The following is a 26135-nucleotide window of genomic DNA, read 5'->3' on the forward strand; positions in this document are numbered from 1 at the left end:
CATATATTTAAAAATTATTTTGCCACAATATTTTTAGTTTTCAATTTTAAGTTTTCAATAATAAATCCTATCCAAACATACCTTTTACATGTGAATGTACCTAGCTATATATTGCGCTTAAGCTCCTCCACTGTTAAAATATATGTTATATGTCTATGTATTCATTTTCAATAATAAATTCTATCCAAACATACCTTTTACATGTGAATGTACCTAGCTATATATTGCGCTTAAGCTCCTCCACTGTTAAAATATATGTTATATGTCTGTGTATTCATCAAAAAGATATATGTGTGTCAGTGTACCTGTGTAAGCGTTATCTATTTCAGTTTCATGTAAAATAGGAGACCATGATGATGGATATGAAGGTGAAGCCACCGCCTTGTTCAATATTTGCTTATAGTTACTGTCTCTTGTTCTTTTTCGTATTATCGTTTGAAATTTCAAGAGTCCAAGCTGCCACCACAGAGCCATCTGAAGGTTCTCTGTCTCTGTCTCTGTCTCTGTCTCTGTGCGCTCTTGTTTTTAGTAAATCACAGCAATTTCATTATTTTCTATTTATGTTTTGTTGTATTTTATTTTGTTTTTCTTCATGAGATGTGCTTGAGATCCAAGTGATAGAATTAAGAGTAAAATTATAATTTTAATTAAGTTGATATATTTTGGTAAACTAGTTAAATGATATCACATCATCAGTCACTTTAATTGCATTTACAACTTCTTTTTTTCTCAAAACCTCCATGCAAAATTCATCAATTTAATCCACTCCATGCCGTGACGTTTATGACACTTTAGCACAATTGCAAAAAAATTTGCAATTGTAAGATTTTACAAGTCCAGCTACTGGGTTCCTTTTGTGCCTTTATGCTAAGTTTTCCCTACATATATCATTTACAATTGGGAATGGGCATGGGAATGCTCTTACTTCTTGTTCCTTGTTCTATCTATCTCTCAGACCAAAAAAACAAAACAACCACCGCCCACAAATGACAAATCTACACACACAGAAAATACTCTTAACACCCAAACAACAACAACACACAATTTTAATAGGGTTTTGTTTTTGGGTAACAAATTTCAGAGAAGACAGAAGAAACGCAAGATAAAGAGGCAATAAAGAAGAGCGAAAGAAGTGACAAAAAAGAATGAGAGTAACTCTCTTTAACGCTGTTTGTGTTTGGGAACAAAGTTTGCTTAGGGATTGGGACAAAGATTGTAGTTTTGAAAAGTTTTAGACATTCTTGGCATTAGTTCAAACCTGGTTAGTTTACCTAAATAAATTTTATTAGATTTTGTATACAAATTGACTGATCACTTAAAAAAATTCAAATACTCATTTATTAAATGACTATAAATCATATTCATTGTAACATTTGTAAATTATATATATATATATATATATATATATATATATATATATATATATATTCATTTATTAAGTGACTATCAATCATATTCATTGTTATATTAGTTTGTAAACTTCATACAATAATTAGTAAACTCAACTTGTCCACATGGCCAATTGTGATGGTAGAGTTGTGGAATCGCTTGAACCCATCACAAACAGCTTGCATGTTAGCAAGTTGTGAATTTAGCTGTAGTCCTAGCATATAGTGTGATCAATTATACATTGCAAATGTGACTTAAAAATATTTTTCAGTCTAATTTTGCAGTGTCACTAGGTTTTTTTTTTTTTTTCCTCTTTGATATTATATTTTGGTCATGTTATTTATGTGATTTATGTGACAATGCTGTGAATTTGTGCTTTTGTGAGACAGTGAAGGCATTGAACTCAGTATTCCAACAATGGGATACACAAGCGGCAGCATTGTGGAACATAAGTGGAGAGCCATGTAGCGGAGCTGCCGTAAATGGAACTGATTTTGAGGACGCAATGAATAACCCAGCTATCACATGTGACTGTAGCTACGACGGTGGTACCATCTGCCATATCACACAATTGTATGCCTCTAACTCTCTCTCATAGTAGGACATGAAAAGAGAATAAATAGCGTTTTAATGTCGATCACCAACTTCCACTCATATAAAACTATTCTCAAATTTTAATATTCACTCTAGCCTTGGTTGGTACCGCATTAAAATTGTCAAATTTATATACTTAATCAACAATGAAATTTAGATGAGAGATTTGGAATTAGATAATGGGTAAGACTTGGGTCCAATACTCCTGTGCATTGGACATAATAAGATATGGAATCATAAATAAGTGGCAAATTTTGGATGTGTCTACTGTTCACATCATAAGCTGTTGTTTAAGGTTTGAGACTATCACCGATACAATGCAAATACATGGCTAGAGATGATAGTTTAGATCCTAACTTCCATGTATGGACAGTTAACAGTTATTTGTTATAAAGTACAAGTACAACCAATGGACTCCATTTCCAATTGAGATTCACATGTACGAGTAGTTAAGAATTTAGATTTACTCCTTAGCAACCAAAAAAAAAAAAAAAAAAAAAGAACTAAGATTTACTCAAACATTGATAGTACATTGTAGAGTAAATTGTCTCCTTAGTGGCCCTCTTTCCATGTTGACCCCTTGAGAAATATCGCTACAATTTTTGTTCCAGGAAAGCTAAAACACATTCAATTCTCTTAGAGAAGCCATAAAAAATTGTATGGGTGTGGCATTGTCCCCAACAATGTACACCTCAAAGAGATTCTCACTTGACATGTCTCTGAATAGCTACATATTGCTATACTTATCTCATTTCTTCTTGAATTCACTTTTTGCCACTGCTTTAAACTTTTGGGATAGAATAGATGATCTTGAATTTGAGTCCTATTTCACTCTTACCTCTTATCTAAAACTTATTTAATGTGTTGGATCCCATTTATTGAAGGCAAGTTTGGGCCCATATAACAAGTGGGAGAGGGGGGATTTAAAACCAAGTTCTGTTCGTGAGAGACATGCAATTGAGCCACAAATCTTGGCACATGATGGGTTTGTTAGGATAATGGTTGAGTGATTAAATTAACCATTTTTCAAATCAATTTAAGCTTTTGGAATAAGTGTTAGTCTATACATGCTAACCTTAACATATCCATTTGAATAGAGATAATTTTCTTTACTTATTGCAGGCTAACTGTTCATATATTTTTTCAGGAGAGTGTATGCTATGGACAAACGTGGAGTGATTCCAAAAGAAATTGTGGCTTTGAAATATCTTACCTTCTTGTATGAATTTCCTCACTCTCTGTGTTTGATTTATGATTATTAAATCAATTTTTATTTTTAAGAAAAAGTAAAAATTATAAATAAATTTATTGGCTGTTGAAGATTGTTAAAACAATTTCATTTGAATGAAAGATTCAGATTTAGAGTTGATAATTTTTTTTCTACATCTGTAGGAAGATTGATCAAAATCACTTCACGGGACCCTTGCCAGCCTTTGTTGGAAATTTATCTGCATTGCAGACATTGTAAGTATTGAAAGAAGGGATATATATATGGTTCAAACATTGTAGCAAAGCTTTTCTGTCTATACACGTTGCCACCGAACTTGCAAATGTGTAACTTTACGCTCGTCATCTATCACAGTAGGTTCATGTTAATTTGCATTTATATTCAGTAAAAACATGTAAACACATCCAACTTACTAAGTGCAATATAGACTGTCTGACTATGATTCATTTTGGTTTGGTAGAACCTTTGTTTCTCTCGTGGATGAATGCAAGTACCAACCATGTAAATGTGGATGGAGAGAGGATGAAATGAAAGGCCTCCGCCATTTTTTAAAATTTTTTTTTATAATATAGTTGGTAGAGGTGAACTAGTTCTTATCTAATTTTTAATTTCAGAGGCCTTCTGCATAATGAAAAGGGTGCATAGAGAGAAAGACTCCGTATTAAATAAATTTCAGGTGATATAGAGTTTTTCAACAAAAAATTTCAAGTAATATAAATTTTCTCAACAAAAAATTTAAAGTAATATGAATTTCCACAAAGCAAGCAGCACAGGAACATGCATGGTGTATGCCTAACATTCCTTGATATTCAATTAATTATCAAGGCTCCTCAAATCTTCTGTTACTCCTCGCTTCATAAAGGTGAAATCTTACGTGTAATAAAATTTTCATGCCTTAGCACTCCTATTTCTGCCTTAGACAGTTACACATTGAACCAGCAGCATATGCTGTCTTGGACATTTTTTACGTACCAAAATCTGTGTCCTTTCTAGTTGAATTCTGTTTACTGTTTGTTCATTTTGGCAATTTCATTTTGCTAAATTATATTATTTGATACTACCCTAAAATTCAAGTTATTTTATGGAAATATTTGATCACTACTGCTGTGTAAATATTAAACAATAATTGCTGAGAATAATTGGTTATTGATTTCTAGATTTATTGTTTTTTAACTGTTCAGGTCAATTGCCCACAATTCTTTCTCTGGGACCATCCCAAAGGAGCTTGGAAACCTGAAGCAGCTAAAGTTGCTGTAAGACATGAGAACACCCTACAGTGAAACATTAATTATTCTGTGAAAAGAAAGTGTCAATCAAAAGTTTTGTCTTGTAAGTGCAACAGTCAGGGTCATGCCCTGAAGTAGCATTGTGGCCCTTATTATGATGGAAATTAATTGCTTTTCTGAATTCTGTGGAATGACGATGCATTCTAAAAGCTTGCACACAATAGAATAGAAAGGAAAAGGAGCATAAAAAGAAACCTAACTAGGACTATATTTGAATTTATCTAATAAGTTATTTCATTAGAAACATTGACAATATATGAAGCTTTCATAAATGCCAATCTGATAATAAAATTTTTTAAGGCTCATTCTATCTAACATTACCACAGAAGTAACAAAGCCTCTTAAATGGTGGTGATAACTCATATTCTAACTATTTATATAAATTCTAAATAGTACTATTCGTAATATCATTTAACTATTTTTGATGATTTACAAACCTGATGTAATGACAAAATGTGAAATTTCTATATGGCTCATTTTATCTAACATTGCCTTAAAATTAGTGTCATTTATACTACCAGATTGACAAAAGCTCTTGAATGTTAGTCAGAATTTGCATTTATCTAAACAGTCAAAGAATACAGTTTTGAAACTGAATACTGGCAGAAAAACTTACACCATATAAATTTCGACGATTTCTTTGACATATAGCTTCTCCGGATGTATATCATGCAGGTCTTTTGGTATAAATAATTTCTCAGGAACACTTCCTCCAGAATTGGGTAATTTGGTCAAACTTGAGGGATTGTAAGTTCTAACATTCTTTTATTTCAGTTTAACCATGAGCATGAGTGTGTCATATAGAAATTTCTAAATCATATTGGCTTGTCAATTTTGCAGATTCATAAACAGTTGTGGATTGGGTGGTGAAATTCCTTCGACATTTGCCAACCTTCAAAACTTGCGAACCCTGTTAAGATTTATTTATTTAATTTTACTCATGTAGATGAAAATATTTATCATGGGCACAGCTTACTATAGATATGTTTGTGTTTCAGGGGGGCATCAGACAGTCCTTTCACTGGAAGGATACCGGACTTTATTGGAAACTGGACAAAGCTAACATCTCTGTAAGCCATCAAAGTTTCTGGTTTCATCTTCAAATGTTTTTATTGTGTATAATAAGTTGCATTTTTCTCCAGATTTTTATGCTTTTTTCCAAAGCAATGAAGTATGGCTACTATAATACTACTGTTGATAAGCTGGCTAAATGTTTTTGTAGGAGATTTGAAGGAAATTCTTTTGAAGGTCCAATACCATCCACTTTTTCTAACTTGATTGTGTTGACAAGTTTGTGAGTATATATTTCTCAAATTATTGTAACATCTTTCTCTCTCTTTCTCTCAGCAAGACTAGTCTCATAATGTTTGTGTATACATGTGTAGGCGAATCAGTGATATATACAATGTGAGCTCCTCTTTGGATTTTATTAAAAATTTGACGTCCTTGACTGACTTGTAAGTTAACATACCCCCGCTATTCATTCATATACCTATCCAACATTTATTTTTACCGGATATACAATCTAAACTCATTCACCTATGCACTAATTAACCAATGTTATTTTCTCCCATAGAGTTCTAAGAAATGCATTGATAACTGGAAGTATTCCATCTGATATTGGAGAATACAAAAGTTTACAATCACTGTAAGTTCCAATGGACAGTTCAACCTTAAATGCTGACTGATAAAAGACTTCCCTCTGTTCCATTTGTTTATCTCGATTTTTTCCTTGATATTGCAGGGATTTGAGTTTCAACAACTTAACAGGTGAAATACCAAGTGTTTTGTTCAGTATGAGTTCGCTTAACGTCTTGTAAGTATGCCTTTGCCTTCTTGTTTTTCCTTTCTTCTTGCAACAGAAAAATTCAAAGTTACAAATTTAGGACCTCCACCCAACCTGTCCCTTCACCACCTAAGCCAGGGCTGAGCACTTTGCCCCCATCGCTTGGAGATATTGATTTATGCCCTCTTTTGTTGTCATTGTGCACTTCTGTTTTATCCATAATGGCCCCTCTCCCCCCTCTTTATATATATATATATATATATATATATATATATATATATATATCTTTTACTTTCTCTTACACTATATCAAAATGGTTAGGTTTCTTGGAAACAATAGTCTCTCTGGAACACTTCCTAGCCTAAAGAGTGAAGTACTTTTGACTGTGTAAGTTCTCATAACATAATAATATGTCTTCTTCATCTTAATAATGTTTTCCCTTTCAGTAACCTTTAACATTATTCATAATCATAGGCTCCAATGAGCATATAATATTGTCATTATAAACTCTTAATGTTTACCCTTTTAAGTCTGTCAATGTGATTTTGAAAGATAATACCTAACAACCTAGGCAAATGTTTACCTGAATAAACCAATTTTTCAGCTTAACCACTTTTAATCCTAACTAACAATTCATCACAATAAGTGATTAACCAATTTCCATTGGATACATATTCAAAATCAATATAAAGTGTGAAATAATAAACAAGCAAACTACACACAAACACCAAGAAGTGTTTACGAAGAGAAAACCAGAGCCACTGGCATAAAACCTCTCCATGGCATCACCGCCAATTCTCCACTAGTGAATAACTGCAGTACAAATTCGCATAAAGACCCTCCAAGCCTAAACCTCCCCTAGTACTTAAGCTCTCCAAGTTTCAAGTAGCAACTGACTTTGTCACGTCCTTTCTCCACCTAGTATCAGTAAGTCACCAAGACCTCTTGGATTTTGATGTTACTCCAACTAGTTTCCAGCACTAGTCAACTCTCTAACACTTAGATAAGGTGTAGGTAGTAATGGTTAAAATCTTCTCTCTTGGATAAGGAAATGATGAGAGGGAAGGAGAAGAGAGAAATAAGATATGTGTTTGGCGCAAACAATGAAATTGGTTCTCTCTCTCTAATAGGAAATCTGAAAGTTGCTCTCTATCTTTCTAAGTTATTATTGTAGGAGAAAGATATATACATATTGGGAGTGAACTGGCCAAGGGATAAGACTGTAACAATAGTTATGTCCTTGGCTAACTCACGGGCACCGGTTGGTCGCGAGTTGCAAACAAAGGCAGCTTCTTTTACTGCCATGAGTCCTTCAGCAATAGTGCCCAGGTGGCTCAAGTAATTTTACCCAATTACAAAAATATCCCCACAAATTACCTGAAAATTGAGCAGAAATTACACTCAAATTTGGCAAGGAATCAGGCCAACAAAACAAGCTCTTAGCTGCTTTAACATTACTCTCTCTCTCTCTCCTTTTATATAATTAGTATTTAAATGTTTGAAGTGAATCTCTTGGGTATGTGTGTTTTTACATTTCAAGCAAATCTGTGTGTACTTTAGTATGCTTTAACATTATTCATCTTTACAGTTCAAAGGAATCTCTTTCTGTCTATGTATTTTTACGTTTCAAACAAATCTGTGTATAATTGTAATCCAAAAACTAATTTCAGTTTTTCATGATGTGGAACAGTATTATGTGGCATGCTTTAAAACCTAAGAAATATTGGCACGAAAAAAATTGCCAACTTGTTTGTGTTGGACACCTGTTTGCTATAGACATACTAGGGACATACTTGCATGCGTGTCTGTGGTGTATCAAAAGGATTTTCTTTGACATGTTTAGGACACAGAGGAGGACATGGTGAACATTTTTTTTAAAAGGGCACCACTCAATCTTCTCTCTACCTCTCTCACTCAATTTGCAACTTGTGCAAATGCTTCTTTATAATCAATTCCATACTTATGAGAAAAGTCCTTTGTCACAAGTTGAGCTTTATAGCTTTCAATAGAGACATCAATTTGAGTCTTGATCTTATAAATCTACTTGCATCCAACCTGCAAACTTCCTTGGAGGCAAGTCAACCTGTTTCATGTATGATTCCTAGACACTGCATCAAGTTCCTCTGTCATAATTTTTTGCCAAAACAAATCAGTTCAAGCCTCACGATGGGAGTGGGACTCATACAAGGTAGCTAATGCATGAAAGCAATGCAAATCCCAAAGATTAGATGGAAACTGACTTCCTTGAGCAGAGCCACATAGTGCTGGAGGTGATGTGCTCTTGGATACCTCATATGGTGTAGAATCATGGGGCAGAGGTGGAGCTGAATAACCTGTATCAACAGGGGAAGATTCAACTTGTGGTTGCTTAGGGAAGAGGTCAGAATCTGATTAAGAGGTACATAGTAGTGTAAGAAGTGGATCACTAGGGAATGGTGCAAAGTAAGGAATATGAACGTTGGACATAGGGTGCGATAGAAAATCATAGCACCTGTAGCCTTTGTGTTCTATACCATATCCTAGGAAGCAATCAAATCTTGAATGAGGCGCTCAAGTTTTCTGCATTCATGAGGTTGAAGGACAACATAACAGAAAGCCAAAGATGCAAAGATGACCGTAGTCAAGGAGGTGAGCCATATAACCTTTCATATAGGCTGAAGTTGCGAGTGATAGGTGAAGGGACACGGTTAATGCTATGGACTGTCGTAAGGGTATTTTTTGCTTCAGAATGGTGCAGGCACAGAAGCATAGATGAGAGGAGCATGAAAGATATCTAAGATATGACAGAATTTGCATTTGGCTTTCCCATTTAGCTGGGAATTGTTTGGACAATATAATTGAGGAAAGGATGCCTCACATTCTGAGTTGAGTGATGGAGGTGGTTTTTGTTATTTCAATAGTAATTATTGCATTTTGTCTTTGGTTTTGGTTTTGTTTAATTAATTACTTTCTTTTTTTTCTTTGCCTAACTAAACATAAAATATGTAAAATATACCTGAAAATATAATTAATTACTTGCAGTTATCATCATTTCAATTTTGCATAAGAAATCTTTCTTAAATTAATTGCTCAAGGGACAGGAAAAAAAGAAAAGAAAAGAAAAGAAGAAGCCTTTTTTACTTTTTAATGGTATCTTCTATTTGTCATGCAATAAAGTGTCCAAATCAGAAAGTTTTGCATTTGGCAAGTGACCAACTGATATAGCATTCTAGATGTTCTGCGGATTTCTTATTCTGAATATTTTTTTGTGCATAATGTGTCTGCTAAACACTTTCCACTCCTTTGAGTGCAGAGATTTGTCCTACAATCAGCTATCTGGAATATTTCCCTCATGGGTAACAGCATCCTCAAACTTACAACTGTATGTCTCTCAAGTAATAGTACTCATTTCTTTCATCTCTTTTTCTAAATTTAACACCTAGATTTGAACACCAGGTGTTATTGACATGAACCTAGCTGAATTTATTATTATTTTTTTAAAGTATATATAAAGTTGATGCCACATGAATGTAATTGAAGAATCAATTAATTTATTCCAACCTTGGTAATCTAATGAAGATTAATAATTACTGGTTAGAGATAACATAATTACTATTGAAACTTGAAGTTGACTTCTTTCATTCTATAGGTGTCTATCTATACTAGCTTCTGGAACTGATGATTAAATACTTAAAGGAAAAAAAGGGGGAAAAAAAAACTTCTATTGCACCTTTAAAAGAAAAAAAAAAGAATTATAGAAACATCATGTTAACTAGATTAACATGCATGGTGGAAACTATATTAGGTATAGCCAGTCCTGCATAATTCTTTTTTTTTTCTTTTTTTTTTTGAGGTCATGTCAAAGGCCCATATATCTTTATGCCTCTTCTATTACTTGGTTTACCCTTTTTCCTTGCTTTATGAGAACCCTAAAAATACCCTTCACTATTACTTGGTGGATGTTAACTACTGATTTTTTAACAAGCTGACTTCAGGAGCCAACACCTTGTTTGTGAATTTCTTCTGTACCAATGTTTTAATTTATTATCCTATGTATCACCTCTAATATATATCAGGAGTGATAGGGCTAAATGATCATTGGATAAAATTATGCAGGAATTTGGTGGCAAACAACTTCATATTTGACAGATCAAACATAAGGTGAGTAGTGGTTCCTCTCACCCTTTTTTAACAGACAAGTCCAAAAGTATGCATGAGAAGGAATGTGATCACCAATTTCACATCTTTAGTTGAATGAATTCCTTCAAGAAATTTTTTAATTTGGATAAGCAGTAGTTGTTCCCTGTGTTTGCAGTGTTTTTCCGGGACTGAATTGCCTCCAAAGAAATTTCCCATGCAATAGGAATTCTCCACTTTGTAAGTTATTTCTTTCTTATACTTTGTTATGGGATATGACGAGGCACAGACTTTCATGATTGATTAGGCCCCAACATTTTCACATATGATGGTGGGATCATATATGGATCCTACTAATCAAAATAATCTACAAAGCATAGAATTGGATATCTTCCATTTTTTTTTTTTTTTGAATGTTGTGGAGCCAAATAACATATGAACAATTAATAGTATTTCAATTATAAGATAAAAAATTATGTTGATTTTTTTGAAGAAAAAAAAAAGAATAATCTAACTTATCCCTTCCCTCTTTAAAAGTTTCCCTTTATCCTTTGAATGGCTGAATTTTTTCAAAACCTAACATTATTATTGCAGAAGTGGGTAGTTTGTCATGAGTTGTTTCTTTAATTACTTAATGATTTAATTCAATATCATATTATGGAAATAGCACTGCAAGTATGCATGAACTTTGCTGGGAAAGCCAGAAATTTTACCAACTTTGCAAGTATGTTTTATTTTGAAGTTTTAATTATCTATCATGATGAGGGCAATCATAATGGTTCTACAGATGCAAACTTCTCAATCAAGTGTGGTGGCCGAGAGATGCCTGCTGAGGGTATAGTGTACGAGGCTGAAAATGCATCATCCTTTGGTCCAGCATGGTATTATGTTACTGATTCAAAAAAATGGGCAGTCAGCAACGTGGGGAGGTTTGCCGAGAGAAATAATCAAAGTTATGTTGAAATCACTTTGGCACAAGTCATTGCAACTAGCACCCCAGAACTTTACCAGACTTCAAGGATGTCCCCAGGATCACTTAGATACTATGGCCTAGGTCTTGATAATGGTCTTTATAATGTAAGCTTGTTTTTTGCGGAAACTGGTTTTGATTATATAAGCTCTCAAACTTGGAAGAGTCTAGGGAGGCGTGTATTCGATATCTACATTCAGGTAACTCTAGATTGCTTTAAAGAAAAAGTATATTCCATTCTTGAGTAAAGATCATTACCTACTTCTGTAGAGTTTCTATAATACAATTTCTATTTTTTTGCATAGAGTTCCATTTTAATTCATTCAATAATAATTATAACTTTCTCCTATAATTTCTTTGTAGGGTCGTCTAGAATTGAAGGACTTTGACATAACAAAGGAGGCGGGTGAGGTGGAGAAAGCAATTCGGAAGATTTTTAAGGCTAATGTGTCAGAGAATTATCTTGAAATTCATCTATTTTGGGCTGGTAAGGGAACTTGTTGCATACCTGTACAAGGTTATTATGGGCCACTAATTTCAGCCATTCATGTTGTTTCAGGTAATGTATATGATATGATTTATGAATTGATTTGTAATGTTTTTAACATGATTATTTACTGCTAATTACTACTGATAAATAATTGCTCAGATTTTGTATCCAATGTTTCTGGGATTCCACCAAGCAATCGCGGAAAGAAAAGCAGGTTGGGTATGATTGTAGGAATTGCAGTCCCTGTTGGAGTCGTGAGCTTGATTTTTATATTTGCAGTTTTCTACATGAAGAGAAAATCACAGCACTATAATGAGGACGGTAAGAACATAACAGCATTTTGGAGGTACTGGTGAAATACAGCCTAAGAAATAAACACTAATGAACTCTGTACCACTCACTTTTGGCTAAAATTCAAGTTACTCTCTGATATTTGAAAAGGCTAAATCCTAGAGTAGTTGTTAGAAAAGTATCGGTACTATTATTGCTTGGAAAATGATATGGATCCTTTTCATGAAAGGGAATAAGGGACCGGCTTAAATTTTCTGCAAAATTAATATCTTTAAATTGAAATCCTATGTTACTAACAACCCTGCTCCCCTCCCCCGTCCCCCCCACCTCAAAAGAAAAATCAAATTCTTCAAACACTTTTAGTTAACTATATCCTCTCTTGCTTGAACCTGCAGAGCTTCTTGGAATAGGCCCCCGACCAAACACTTTTAGTTATGCTGAGCTGAGAAGTGCGACTGATGACTTCAACCCTGCAAAAAAGTTAGGGGAGGGAGGATTTGGACCTGTTTTCAAGGTAAAGTACATTACTGTATGTAATGTTGAATAGACACTTGACATTACGTTTGATGACAAAACTAAGTCAGCAAAATGTTCACCTAAATGATACTAAAAGCAACTAAAATTTTCTTTTAAGAAAGTAATTTCTTTTAAAAATATATATTTATATTTCCAAAGGCTACAAAAAAAGTGGGAGCTTTGTGTACTAAAAACAACCTTTTTCCTAAGAATTGTATGTAATTGGCTATCTTTAACATTTTAGCTATAGTCAGTATTAAAGTTTTGTCATGCTATTTATTGGAGTTGCTTAAAAGAACAAAGGAGTAGTGCAATGTTTAAGGAACATACCAACATTCCCATTTTTGAACAAAAAAAAAACCCTGAATTTCACTTTTCGTGTCTCTGATTTTTACAACTTTATAGGGCACATTATCTGATGGGAGGATTGTAGCTGTGAAGCAATTATCGGTGGCATCTCACCAAGGGAAGAGTCAATTTGTAACTGAAATTTTTACCATATCTGCTGTGCAACATCGTAACCTTGTGAAATTATATGGATGTTGCATTGAGGGAGATAGGCGCCTTCTTGTTTATGAATATCTCGAAAACGGAAGCCTTGATCAAGCACTATTTGGTAGGAACATACTTTATACTCATTTCACACCTTCCATGCTGCCCATAAAATCATCATTCATTCAATTATTAGAAATATTTAATTATTGTTAGAATTATGAAGTTTAATTATTAAATCCACTATCTCTTAATAGCTTAAGCTTTTGAGAGAATTGGTAATTTAATGGTATCAACTTAGGAAGTCCTAAGTTTGATTATTGTCTCCTCTACTCTACCTCCCATTCAGAATCCCCTGTATTGGGCCTTACCTATTAAAAAGAGTTTAAGCTCACACGTGAGGAGAAGTGTTAAAATTATGTGGCTAAATGATTAAACTTACCATTTGCTAATAGGTAATTTAACATTGTATTAGAGTAATAGTGACTAGACTAGTCTTTTTGGGATATAGAGTAGATGTGGCTAGAACTTTTTTTTTTCGAGTGGTTACAAATGTAAGGTTGAATTTATCCAATCATGTGTTGGTTTTATTCCGTGCTAAATTTGCTTGTAATTTAGCAATTAGATAACCTGTATTTAGGTGGGAATAATGTAAGGATTGTGTGTGAGCGTGTAAAAAAATTCAAGTGTGTGTGCATTGGAGGATTCTCGCGACTGGATCTCGCGAGTGACTCGCGACTAGCAACTCGCCAAAATGCCACAGGTGTGAAGCATGCAGGAAGCTACAAGGTCACGGCAGCTGGAGCATTACAGGACAAAAATGACAGTTTGGCCAATTAGTTATCTCGTGACTGGAACTCGTGACTGGTACGAGTCGTGAGGCCAAGTTGCCAGAATGCTCTATTTTGTAGAAAATTGACTTTTCACATTCCTCACGTATACAACTATAAATATCCTTATACCCGCGAAATGTAGAGAGCTTCCAGAGAGAATTTTGAGAGAGAAACCCTAGAGAAAATCAAGATTGACTCATCCACAATGTTAGACATTTGATTCTCTAAATTCCTTTACTTTCACCCTCTTTATTGACATATCCTTGAGAGGTATATTTGCCAAATCCCTATTTCTCCATACCCATATCAATGAGGAGGTATTTTGGTGCTTGGGAAGCAGTTTGGAGAAGACTAATTCACTTGGTTGATACAATGGGCTTATTGCGAGATTTGAGAAGCTAAAGAAGACATGGTTAGGCATAATCTTGTTGGAGCAAAAAGCTTGGAGGGTTTAGGTACATTGGATAGATTAGGCTTGGAGGGTCTATTGCTATTCGTGTATCCCAACTTTATCCTTTAGTGGATCATTTCACCGCTTGGAGGGCCGCGGAGAGGTTTTTTGCCGAGTTCTTCGGTTTCCTCTTCGATAACATATGACAGTGTTATTTTTGTGTTTGCATCTCTCTAACCCTTACTCTTACCTTTTAATTGCTGCTGTGTTGCGATTAATTATGATGTAAAGTTGTTTATTTGTTTGGGTTTCTGCTTGTACCTATTATTCTGCACATATATTGTTTGGGTATAAGCTTGTGTTGGTTTAATTTGAAATTAGGGGTTTAAACATTTATTAGTGTTTTATACACTAATTGAACATTCAAAAAATAATATTAAAGCCAACTTGGTAACCTCTTGTTGAGCTTAGAGACATTGCCCCTACAAACTGGGCTTGGATAAGAACGTTAGGGATTTAAGTGGAGGATCTTGGGATGCCCTAGATTGATATTGAATAGCAAAGTGCGTTAAGTCCCATATAAGGCGTATACTAGGTTGTTGGTTTTATGAAAAGTCTCAATTGTGACTACACTAGCCCTTTCGGGGCATAAAATTTGGTGGTTACAAAAAATTTTGGAGAGTGTGATTGAATATAGATTAGGTCACAAAACAACAATATCAGAGAATTAATTTGGTTTTATGCCTACTATTTTCTTACTTAAACATCTAAAGGAAAGATATAAAGAAGTCAGTAAAGATCCTCTATATAGTTATATTGACCTAGAGAAATCATATGATAGGTTATTTGAAGAGGTTATGTGGTGGTTTTTAAGGGAAAAAAAAGAGTTACTTTTATGCATATAAGTTGACTAATTATATATATATATATATATATATATATATATATATATATATGATAAAGTTGTAACTAGAAAGAGAACAAAGAAAGACATTACAAGTAAGTTTCCTATCCTTATAGGTTTGCATCAAGGATAAATATTAAATCCAAATCTCTTTGTGTTGGCTATAGGAGTTCACCAAATCAATTCAACATGAAATCCTCTAATTTATGCTTTTGCAAATGATATAGTTTTAGTGGATGAACTAAATGCGGAGTCAATGTCTAATTAGAAATTCAAAGAGATGTTTTAGAAAAGAAAGGATTCCTACTAAGTAAAATTGAAGTACATAGAATGTTTTTTTTGGTGACAGTATAAATAAAGTTCATAACTTCTAAGACTTGAGGGTCAAGAGATACCAAAGAGTTAGTGCCTTTGATGTCTTCGATTCACAATTCATAAAGGTGGAGAGTTTGAAGATGATGTGAATCATAGGATATATGAAAGCAAGGTGAAGGAAGTGGAGAAGTGCATTATGAAAATTGTGTGATCGTAGAGTACTTATTAAGTTAAAGGTAAAATTTTAGAAGTCTGTTATTATACAAACTATGATTCGTGGTACTAAATGTTAGGATCTTAAGAAATAACATGTTCATAAAATTATTGTAACTTAAATGAGAATATTAAGATGAATAACTAGAAATACAAAGAAAAATGGTATTTGAAATGAAGGAATTTGCTTTAAAATAGAGGAAATATTGATGAAAAGATGAGAGGGAGTCACTTGAGATGGTTTAGTTATGTGCAGAGGAACGTGATTAATATTCACATTAACATTGCATGAAATAGTAAAAAAAACATGTCAATTAAGGAAGCAACAAAGAGTATGATTTTAGATAAGATAGAATGACAGAAGTGAATACATGAGCCTAATCTTGATTAATCTGTGGAGGATCTATAATTAACCCCCAAGTTTTGGGACTAAGGCGATGATGTTATGTCATTAAGCATTGTCAATTATGTTTTGGACCACTGCGAAATAAATTGAAGTAGCCCAAATCTCATATGACAATATGTTTTTTTACCCAAATACATAATCTGATTTTTCCAAACTCTAATGTTCTCTGACAATATCCATATGGGAAGCTTTGTATCATTGCACTCAAATAACTCCTGAATAAGGATTTGGCATTTGATTGATAACTCTTAAACTAATTAGATTGGAGCTACTACTAATGCAGGAAAAAGTAAGTTGCATCTTGATTGGTCTACCCGCTTTAGTGTTTGCTTGGGAACTGCAAGAGGACTTGCTTATCTCCATGAAGAGTCAAGGCCAAGGATTGTACATCGAGATGTGAAGGCTAGCAATATTTTGATTGATGCAGAGCTATGCCCGAAAATATCAGATTTTGGATTGGCAAAGCTTTATGATGACACTAAAACCCACATCAGCACCCGAGTTGCAGGGACCATGTAAACTTCTTATCCACTTTCTCAAAGCCATTGTCTTTAATGCCTGTTTTATATTGTACTAAGGGGCATAATACAGTGTAAGATATAGATCCTTATATAAGTATGTAACAGTCAATCAATAATCACTAGATTCATTAGAAGAATGGTCAATAACTATTACAAACTTGAGGATGCTATTGGAATTTTCTTTTTCATTACTGATAATCAATTTACCTATGGAAATTGAACCTGATCAGATACATTGGTGGTTATAAATAAACTTGCATATTAACCTATCAAAAAAAATTAAATAAACTTGCATATTAATTTTAAATCTTGCAGAGGCTATTTGGCACCAGAATATGCGATGCGTGGGCACTTAACTGAGAAGGCTGATGTTTTTGGTTTTGGTGTTGTTGCTTTGGAGATCCTAAGTGGGAGACCAAACTCAGACAGAAGCTTGGACCCTGAAAAAATTTATCTCCTTGAATGGGTATGGGAAAGGAAATTTTTCTCTTTTTCCATTTCTTAATTTATTGCATTAAAAAGAAAATTTTTATTTGCTCTCCTTGTCATGAATCACCAGGCATGGACTCTACATGAGAATAATCAAAGTTTAACGCTGGTAGATCCCACATTATCAGAATTTGATGAAAATGAAGCTGCTCGAGTGATAGCAGTGTCTTTGTTGTGCACACAGGCATCACCAAACGTGCGGCCACCAATGTCCCGTGTTGTGGCCATGCTTGCTGGAGATATTGAGGTAGGCATTGTTACATCAAAGCCGAGTTATTTAACTGATTGGAATTTTAAAGATATAACAAGCAGCTTTTTGAGTGAAGAAGATAGAAAGCGTCATGGGGATAACACTGATCGTAGCCAACTCGATAATCCATTGCCTTCTCCTGTAAATGTTACTGAAACCATGATTGGTGGCATAATTGGAGATGGAAGGTGAAAACATGTCTTTGTTGCAGTCACTCAGTAACACTGCCTTTGCTATCTAAGGCACTTCAAATTCAAACTCTTTATGCTTGACTGGCTTTCACCTTTTGCAAATGATAATATGTGATGTCATGTGTTTAAATACTGAGATATTTGTCTTGTCTTGTATCATGATTTTGACCAACAATGATAATTTTCTTCTTTAGGAAGTTATAGGCCTATAGCTTCATAATATCGACGTGGAATCATATGTTTGACCACAATTTATTTACTATCAGAACTTTATTTTGACATTTCTAGTCTTTTTCACTATTTATCCTATAGATGAAATGGCATATACGGAGCATGAATGCGGCAAAAATATGAGAATTCACAGGATTGGTGAGTTATGCACATAGGCAACACAAAATTAGCCTTGTATGACTAAAGTGGATTAGACTTTAGACCCTCCCACCAACATTAAATGAAGGACTACATCATTCTTACATTTCTCACTTGACTCACTCAATAGGACTATGAGCTATACAGGCAAATAAATAGGCAAGATCTCTTTGAGGTAACTGCTCGTTTGGTATTTAGAATGGGCATGCAATACTTGATAGTGTGGATACCTTCCCTGCCTGTTCATTTTGCATGTGTAAGGTAATTGACAATGCATGGATTGTAAATTAAGCGAATAGAATCACCACCACTCATCCAAATTTTTAATGTGTGATTGGTCACTTAGGTATAATCGATTTTAACTTTAAATGTATGTTGTGAGGGTACTAAGGTAAGCTTTGATGAAATCATGTATTAAATGAAGAATTCAAATTACAAAATCAATGATTTGGTTATGCGTGGGTAAGGTATTAGACACCTTAAAGATTTTGGTGCCTATTAAAACATGGTACTAAATTTTAAGTTTTTAACTATCTTTTAGAAATTATTTTTTATAATCTCATCTAGAAATGTTAAAATGCTAACAAATGGAGGCATTAGTAGTAATAGTGGGGGCCTCTTTCTCTTGGACCTTTGATTTTTGGATCCTCTTTAGAAGAATGCGACACCGCCCAAGATCGTCCCATCGCTCCAATTCACCAAAGAGGAAAGCCCAAGAAATTCAAAATGGTCTTGGTTTTAAATTGAATTGAATTGAAATGAAAGCTTGGGTTTTTATTTGTTGAAATTAATTGGGAGGCAATTATGGCTATTTAAACCACATTTCAAACTGCCCTCCCCAAGAGTTGAGCTTAAACACACATGATCATAGTTGTCAAAACTTGAATCGTATTGTGAATTGATTTTTTTTTTTTTTTTTTTTTTTTTTTTTTTTGTATTGTATATTGTATCATATTATGTATCCTAAGATTCTAAAACATCTAATAAAATTATAAAAAATTATATTATATTCATTATAAGTTCGGAATATATATATAAAATTAATGACCAATTTAATTATTAATTATGTAATAATATTTAACAAAACTAACTAAGTAAATCAAATTAACATTTGTTTAAAAAATACACATTCAACATTATTAAACTCGGAAGTGATAATATATGATAGACAAAATTTAGTTACAGAATTGATTGTAACTCAAGTCTACAACCTTAATGAAAAACATTATTACATATTTTAAAAACCTAAATTGCATGTTTTTTAATACTCTTAATACACATGTCAAATCAATATCAATATATATATATATATATATATATATATATATAAAAGCAGAGACCTCATATAGGAAAGTATGAGGTTCTGCCAAGTGGCATATTCTATATAAAGAGAATTGAAACATTCTCAAGTATTACATTAGAGATAAGAACAATTTAAATATTGACTTTTTATTTCATTTTGGTTCATTGTTTCAAGACTTTTTTAATTAAAAAATAAATATTTTTTGTATCATTTGGTTCAATGATTCAAGACATATTTGTTTTTGTCTAATTAAATCAATCAAGACACACACACACACACACACACACACACATAAATAGATACCTTATGTGGGAAAACATGAGGTTCTGCCAAGTACTGTATTCTATGTAAAGAGAATTGAAATATTTTCAAGTGGCACATTAGAGATAAAAACAAATTAAATAATAAATTTTTATTTCATTTTGGTTCATTGTTTCAAGACTTTTCTAATTAAAAAATAAATATTTTTTGTATCATTCGGTTTAATACTTCAAGACTTTTCATCTCTCGCATATACACACAAAACGCTTTGCATTTTAATATATGCACCATTTTCACCTCTTACACTTCTACCCCTTTATATATACCTACCTATAACCCTTCATGCTATACCATGCCAAATACACACAGACCAAAAAATGATGTCATTTACCTTCAATTTTTCAACAACACCTACCTAGCTCTATCTAGCTCTAACATTGTTGTTTCATCTAATCCTAACCCATATGAGTTGGCTACAACCAAGGAATAGGGTCTTGCATTTTATATTGAGTGACAACAACAATTACGATTTTGATATTAAGGTCGGAAGTTGTAGATTTGTGGTTTTTGTAAATGATGTAGATGTGATTGATTGTGGGTGTTTGAAATATTTATTTTGTTTTAGAATTAAAGAGAAAGAGAAAGATTCATTCTATATCAGCTTTTATTCTATAATATTCCTCCAAATATTTTTTTTTTCTCATTACTTCTATTGAATAATTATAATGGATATGTGTGTGCAATTTATAATTGTTACTTTTTATAATAAATTCATTACCAATAAAGTTCTATAACAATTATGCTATAATGCATATACAACATTCTTCAAAATTATCTTACATAATATATTACAATATTATCCGTGCATCGCATGGGTAACTTACTAATTTTATGTTAATAACAAACCCCTTTTCACACTCAAGAGTCAAATCTTCCCAATCAACATGAAACCCACTAACTGCGGCAACATCAATGGAAAATAAGGAAGCTGCGCTTAGGCTTTGCCATACCAAACCATAGTCCAACAAAAACCACAAACTTAGAACATAAATGGGCAAAACTCAGATTTTGAAAATTGTATGCAACCTAAAGAACAAACCCTGCTTAAATTATAACCATGCATCCATAAACTGAATGCCAATGCAAGTGGATTGCATGATGTCCAAAGCTTGAAAGGTTGCGCATGAGCAGTGCCTTTAGAGAATTTGGGATCCTCCAATCTAGATCGCCAATCAGGTCCAATTACAAAATAGATATATAAAACATCATACAAGAGAAGAAATTAAAAGTCATCCTTAGGTACACATCCAGTTCATATTGATCTATAACATATACTCGAACTTAAAAACGTTTACAATGCAAGATTAATTCAAAATATCGGTAAGAATCTGCAAATCATGATGTCAAGATTATAAGCATGTATAGTGAAGCATATTATGAGTAAAAGACCATTCTTGGGCACAGCCTCATTGAATTCTATGTTTATACTTTACTGAGGGATGTATATTCTATAAATTTATCTCTGGTAAATGAAAAATGAAACAACAAAATGTCTACAGTGGCAGATAAATAAAGAAGAGAAGGCAGCAGCCAGAGGCCTACGTTCCCATCATCTCATAAAAAAGGTTTTCTAAAACATAGGCCTAATACAATCAGCTCATGTCCCAACAATTCGATGACTTGACCCTCTTAGTTTCAACCAGAAAAACTTTGCACTTGACAAAGCTAAGCCACCTTCCCAGTTGACATGCTCCTTCAAATCAAAGTAAACGGCTGCCTAGCTGATCCAGATAAAGAACTAGCTGCGTATCAACCATTTAAGATGCTATTCAATATAATCCTTAAGCCATAATCCAACAAAAGTGATTTTTTTTATTGCCAATTACACAGCATCCCATTGGTTGACCTCATCCTCCACCTTTACTTAACTCAATTCATTCAACATCAGAATATAGAAGAATTTCAATACAAATGGCATATACAACTGAAGATGGGGCAGGATCATTTGAATTTGGTTCAACTACATGAAACACTCAAAAAAACAGAAGTCAAACAATGTGAAAAGAGGCCAAAACTGGAACCAGCTATTTAATTGTACAATTCATAGAGAGAACTCCTTTCGACAATAATATAAATGGAAGTAAATATAGCACTCACCCAAAAAAGAAAGAAATTAATAATTGCAAGAGAAAATAAAAGTCAAATGCTCACCAGGGTCACAAAGCTCATCAGGATCCGCCAATGAGCGTCCTCTAAACCTATGACTCAAATTCTGCCAATGTCCGCCGTTCTCTTCTATCCCTTCCAATTGCATCTGCCACCTCCCTACCCTTCAAAATATTTCATACCATCAACAGGACATCCTAAATGCAGGCCTGTTGCCACCAGAACCTTTCACCGTTGAACTCTAACCCACCAAGCAAAATGTGCTCTTCTGACATCAAACAACCATGGTCTCAGCAACACCCAATGCCCAAAGTGTGAGCTCACATATCACAGCAGAGGCAGGAACCCATTGCTCATGTACGTCATGTTATGTACTGATCACACAATCTTCTATCTTCAAAAAACTAGATATACCAGGTTAACACTGCCTCCTCGCCTCTCATCATTGTAGAGGAGAAGAAAACCAAACATATTTCCCCTGTGACACATCTGGGTGCACGCATCATAAACAGCCCTGCCAAGTACCATGTCTACATAGAGCTCCAAGCCTTCCTCTTTTGTGATCATTTGAACACCCAATTAGCAAAAGCAGCAAACTGAAACTTTATTTGTCTCACCAGAAAATATTTAAAAGGCAATTTTCCAATAATCCCCCAATAAAAGAGAATGACTACTATGTGAAGTCTATTTACTTATTATAGCTAATAATATGAAATATCATAAAAATTTCTTACATATCAGGTTAAGATGTATAAATCAGGATCATAGAAAACAAAAACAAAAAAGAAACTTCAATGTCATGGCCAGTGTCCTTTGGCCAACGTATGACACAGTCTCCACCTAATTAAACAAATTGTTCCAAATAGGCTTAAACTGAGCAAATCTGTTTGCTTTCTCAGATACCCAATACTAATTAAAGTCTGCAGAAACCTACAATAGTACTCCATACTTAAATTGCTTTCCTTCAGTAAGATATCTAGTTAAAGAGAATTTTTCCAGACATTCTAGGAAAAAGAGAGGCTGATAAGGAAACTTCCTCTTTCAATGCTAACAAAAACAAAACAAAACAAAAAAAAATCATTCCAACAAGTTACAAACCAAAGAGCATGATGAACCGAGCGACTATTATTTACCCTCCGCAGCAATCCTTTTGCGCATCTCATGAGCTGTATTGAAAATGCCAAGAGTAGGTTTGTTGCAAACAAAGCATTTCTTATTCTTTGCATGATGCTGAAAAAGAGAAGAACCTCCAGTTAGAATACACTTTCAAATAAAGGAGAGATGGGCAACAATGAAATCAGACTGACATGTTTTGTAGGAAACCTTTGGCCATGCTTAAGCACAGAACAAAAGCAAATAAAAAAGACAACATGATATATATTTTTAACAGAGTTGTTTTGACAATGCAATTTGCTGAAAGCTCGTGTCAGTCATCTGCATAATCAATCTTGCTAGAAACTTCATAATGGAAGATTTTATGGCATCAATCAAAAGGAAATCCTGGATCTGATGACTACATTGATTTGTTGGACCCAACATACACCTGGATTGCATGCCTAAAATTGCAGACTCAACAGTTGGCTTAAATTTAACAAGTAGTTGGCTCAAAATTGAAACCACAAAGAAAAAAAAAAGCGCAACTCAGTTCTCTAATAAATAGGACTTCAAACTACTTATACAGAAAACACATGTTTTGAAAGACTTCACTGAGAAATAAGTTTATAAACCCTAATCATCAAGTTATTTACACCCATATAACAACCTTATGTTTTTGATCCATGCACAAACCCTAAGTCCATTATAAGAACCCACTTCCAGACCTAGGCAAAATATGTCTTGACAGAAATGCATCCATCAAAACTCTGAGAATAATTATGACACCTAAATTTTATCTCAAACTTAAATCAGCTCAAGTTTTCTATGTTAGTGTATTAGAAACCCATCTGTCAGCATCTTGCTGAAAAATTCACTCATAGCATTTGATTGTATCATTGATTTGCATGGCAGAGCTCCTCATCTAAAACTTTAACAAGTTTACATATGTACATAAGTGTGTAAGTATGTGCTACTAGTATTGTGCAGGGGACGGCACTGGCAATAAACCTTTCTGACAAGCCTACACTTTGTCATGCTTCATACACTACAAGCCTGAAATTTAATCCATTGCCAGCTTCACCCTTCAAAATTTAAACAGGTTAATTTTTTTAAATGTCTGATCTGATTTTCCTCATCAAAAAAATGTAAAAAAAAAAAAAAAAAATCCATCATAAATCCACAAACAGTAGACTGATTATGCTCCATAATTTAAGTTGGTATAGATTAATGCGCAATGCTCACAGATATAGTGTTTGCACTTGGTTACAACAGCATCAACAAAAGGCTGCCTGCAAATGAAACATGCAAAGGGCAACGAATTATCATCATCATCGTCGTCCTCACCAGGGTCTACACCGCCGTCATCCTCATCATCTAATCCCAAAGCTAGATTTCTTACATATGTCCGGTTGATAATCAAATCTCGCTGAAACTCTTATGTGAGCAGAAGCCCTCAAAGGCCCATGTGCCCTGCCAGCTTTCTCACTAGCAACCGTTTGCTCTCTTCGGAAACCAGCCTTGTAATCGGTATATCCATTAATGCCTCTATACAACTGCTCATCCCCAGAGCTTTTCCCTTTCCCCTTCAAAGCCTCCTCTGCTTGCTTAAGAGATCTCTCACGCAATGCACGAGCATCTCTTGAGAAATCGGTCTCAGTTTCTAGAGTTGCCGTCGCCCTGCTATCATGTTCAACTTGAATTTCCTTTGAAGACTCAAACTGAAAAATTGGCTTCTCAGATTCTTCCTTTGCTTCAGTAGACGTTGTGTTCTTAGAGGATCCAGTAGAAAAATACAGCTTATTGTCGGGTTTTATGGTTTTCTTCTGACTGTGTAAGAATGAGCCTTCTCTTTTTGAATCCTCCTCTTCGTCTTCATCAACTGTTCGCTTTCTGATGTTTTTATTCCTTTGACGGCTTTCTGAAAAAGTTGCAGACTGAGAAGACAAAAGGATTAGACATATTTTGGGATGAAAACAGCAAATAACCACAAAAACAAAAGGTAAGAACGGTATCCAAATGGTGAATATACAAAGAAAGAAAGAGAAGGGATTACAGCAGAATAATTATACCTTGTTCAGGCTGTTGGTTTTCAGCCGAATCTGCCATTAAGGACTCCTGAAAATCATTGACATATAGTGTCAGTCCCATACTGATGCTTCAGAAAATATAACATAATATTTAGCCAAATTAATAGAAACTACTGCAAATTTGGAATATATACAAAAGACCATGATCAACCAAAGAATGCGGGTCCAGAATTATAAAAAATATACATATTGACACATATAGATACTACAATAATATACACACGCAGAGAGAGATACTTCAGCGACACTAAAGAGTGTAATAACAGATAAATCAACTATATTTGATTCCTGGCTTTTACACAGCCATGCCTTTAATATGAGAGGAAAATTTAGAGATTAAGGATTCCGTGAGAGTCTATGAGAGGAAAATTTTTCCCTGTGACTGTGACCCTGAGAGAGCGAGACTGAGAGAGAACAAATACGGTGCCGTTGAAGACTTCGAGTATAAAGTTTTTGTATTTAAAGAGAAAGACGAAACCGAGTCGTTTAATATTGAAACTAATACATATCCTTTTTAACCCCCAAAAAAATAAAAATAAATAAATAATTATAGACCGTTTGGTAATATTGTTTGTATTTTTTAAAAATGCGTGTGACTGAAAAAGTGTATGAAAATATATGTAATATTGTTTTAAAAATGAAAATAAGTGTATAAGCAAATGTACCAAACAACCCCTAAACCACACAACTTGGTTTTTTCTTTTCTTTTTTCTTTTTCTTTTTTTGAGAACACAGTATTACTTGTATTGTTGTTGTTGTTGTTATTAAACCCGGTTCAATGCGATTTCCAGTGGTATGCACATCTCAGCGCTGCTCGCCACACTAGTTCAACGTCAATGCTAGAGAAATCCTCCCAATCACCGCACCAGACACCTTCGCCAAAGCCCTGAGGGAAGTGAACCGGTGTGGCTCAGATCGGTTTTGTCGGCAACAGTAGATCCGTAAACAAGTCTACACATAATTTTATCCAATTTTCCTTTTTCTTTTTTACACTAGATTAATTGTGCCTCTATCATTGAGAATAAATAAGTAATCTCCCAATTTATTTTAAGATTGTATAAACTTTTTTCCTTTCCTTTCTTGTTTAATTTGAATTGTATGCTTTGAATTTCTACTTCTATAAATTTTTTTTCTTAATTTGCGATTAACTCTCCTCCTTTCATATCATATAAACTTATGATTA

At 33.9% G+C, this 26135-nt stretch overlaps 1 protein-coding gene and 1 pseudogene across 3 annotated transcripts; one reads left to right on the forward strand and one right to left on the reverse strand.

Moving 5' to 3' along the window:
- Nucleotides 1-260: 260 nt before the first annotated feature.
- LOC142636464 (putative LRR receptor-like serine/threonine-protein kinase At1g56130) lies at nt 261-17956 on the forward strand. Of its 3 annotated transcripts, none has more exons than XM_075810705.1 (24): nt 261-480; nt 1779-1962; nt 3131-3202; nt 3376-3447; nt 4393-4464; nt 5173-5244; nt 5338-5409; nt 5496-5567; nt 5720-5791; nt 5883-5954; nt 6074-6145; nt 6242-6313; nt 6605-6670; nt 9576-9644; nt 10379-10423; nt 10578-10639; nt 11187-11569; nt 11733-11928; nt 12019-12180; nt 12546-12664; nt 13072-13282; nt 16504-16735; nt 17057-17207; nt 17301-17956. In XM_075810705.1, exons 1-24 carry the CDS (start codon nt 351-353, stop codon nt 17670-17672), a joined length of 3102 nt encoding a protein of 1033 aa, XP_075666820.1. In that variant the 5' UTR covers nt 261-350; the 3' UTR covers nt 17673-17956. The 3 variants fall into 3 exon arrangements, with proteins under 3 accessions (XP_075666820.1, XP_075666821.1, XP_075666823.1); XM_075810708.1 differs by having other exon boundaries at nt 281-368; XM_075810706.1 differs by lacking the exon at nt 6605-6670.
- Nucleotides 17957-22632: 4676 nt separating this feature from the next.
- On the reverse strand, nt 22633-25311 carry LOC142636469 (zinc finger CCCH domain-containing protein 1-like; annotated as a pseudogene).
- Between the last annotated feature and the right edge of the window lie 824 nt (nt 25312-26135).

The sequence above is a fragment of the Castanea sativa genome, chromosome 5, assembly GCF_040712315.1.
Source record: "Castanea sativa cultivar Marrone di Chiusa Pesio chromosome 5, ASM4071231v1".
Taxonomy (NCBI): Eukaryota; Viridiplantae; Streptophyta; class Magnoliopsida; order Fagales; family Fagaceae; genus Castanea; species Castanea sativa.

Coding starts and splice junctions, on each gene's coding strand:
- LOC142636464 (XM_075810705.1), top strand. CDS start 351: ATGATGATGGATATGAAGGTGAAGCCACCGCCTTGTTCAATATTTGCT. Junction 3,448..4,392: donor TTATCTGCATTGCAGACATT/GTAAGTATTGAA, acceptor TTAACTGTTCAG/GTCAATTGCCCACAATTCTT. Junction 10,424..10,577: donor TTTGACAGATCAAACATAAG/GTGAGTAGTGGT, acceptor CTGTGTTTGCAG/TGTTTTTCCGGGACTGAATT.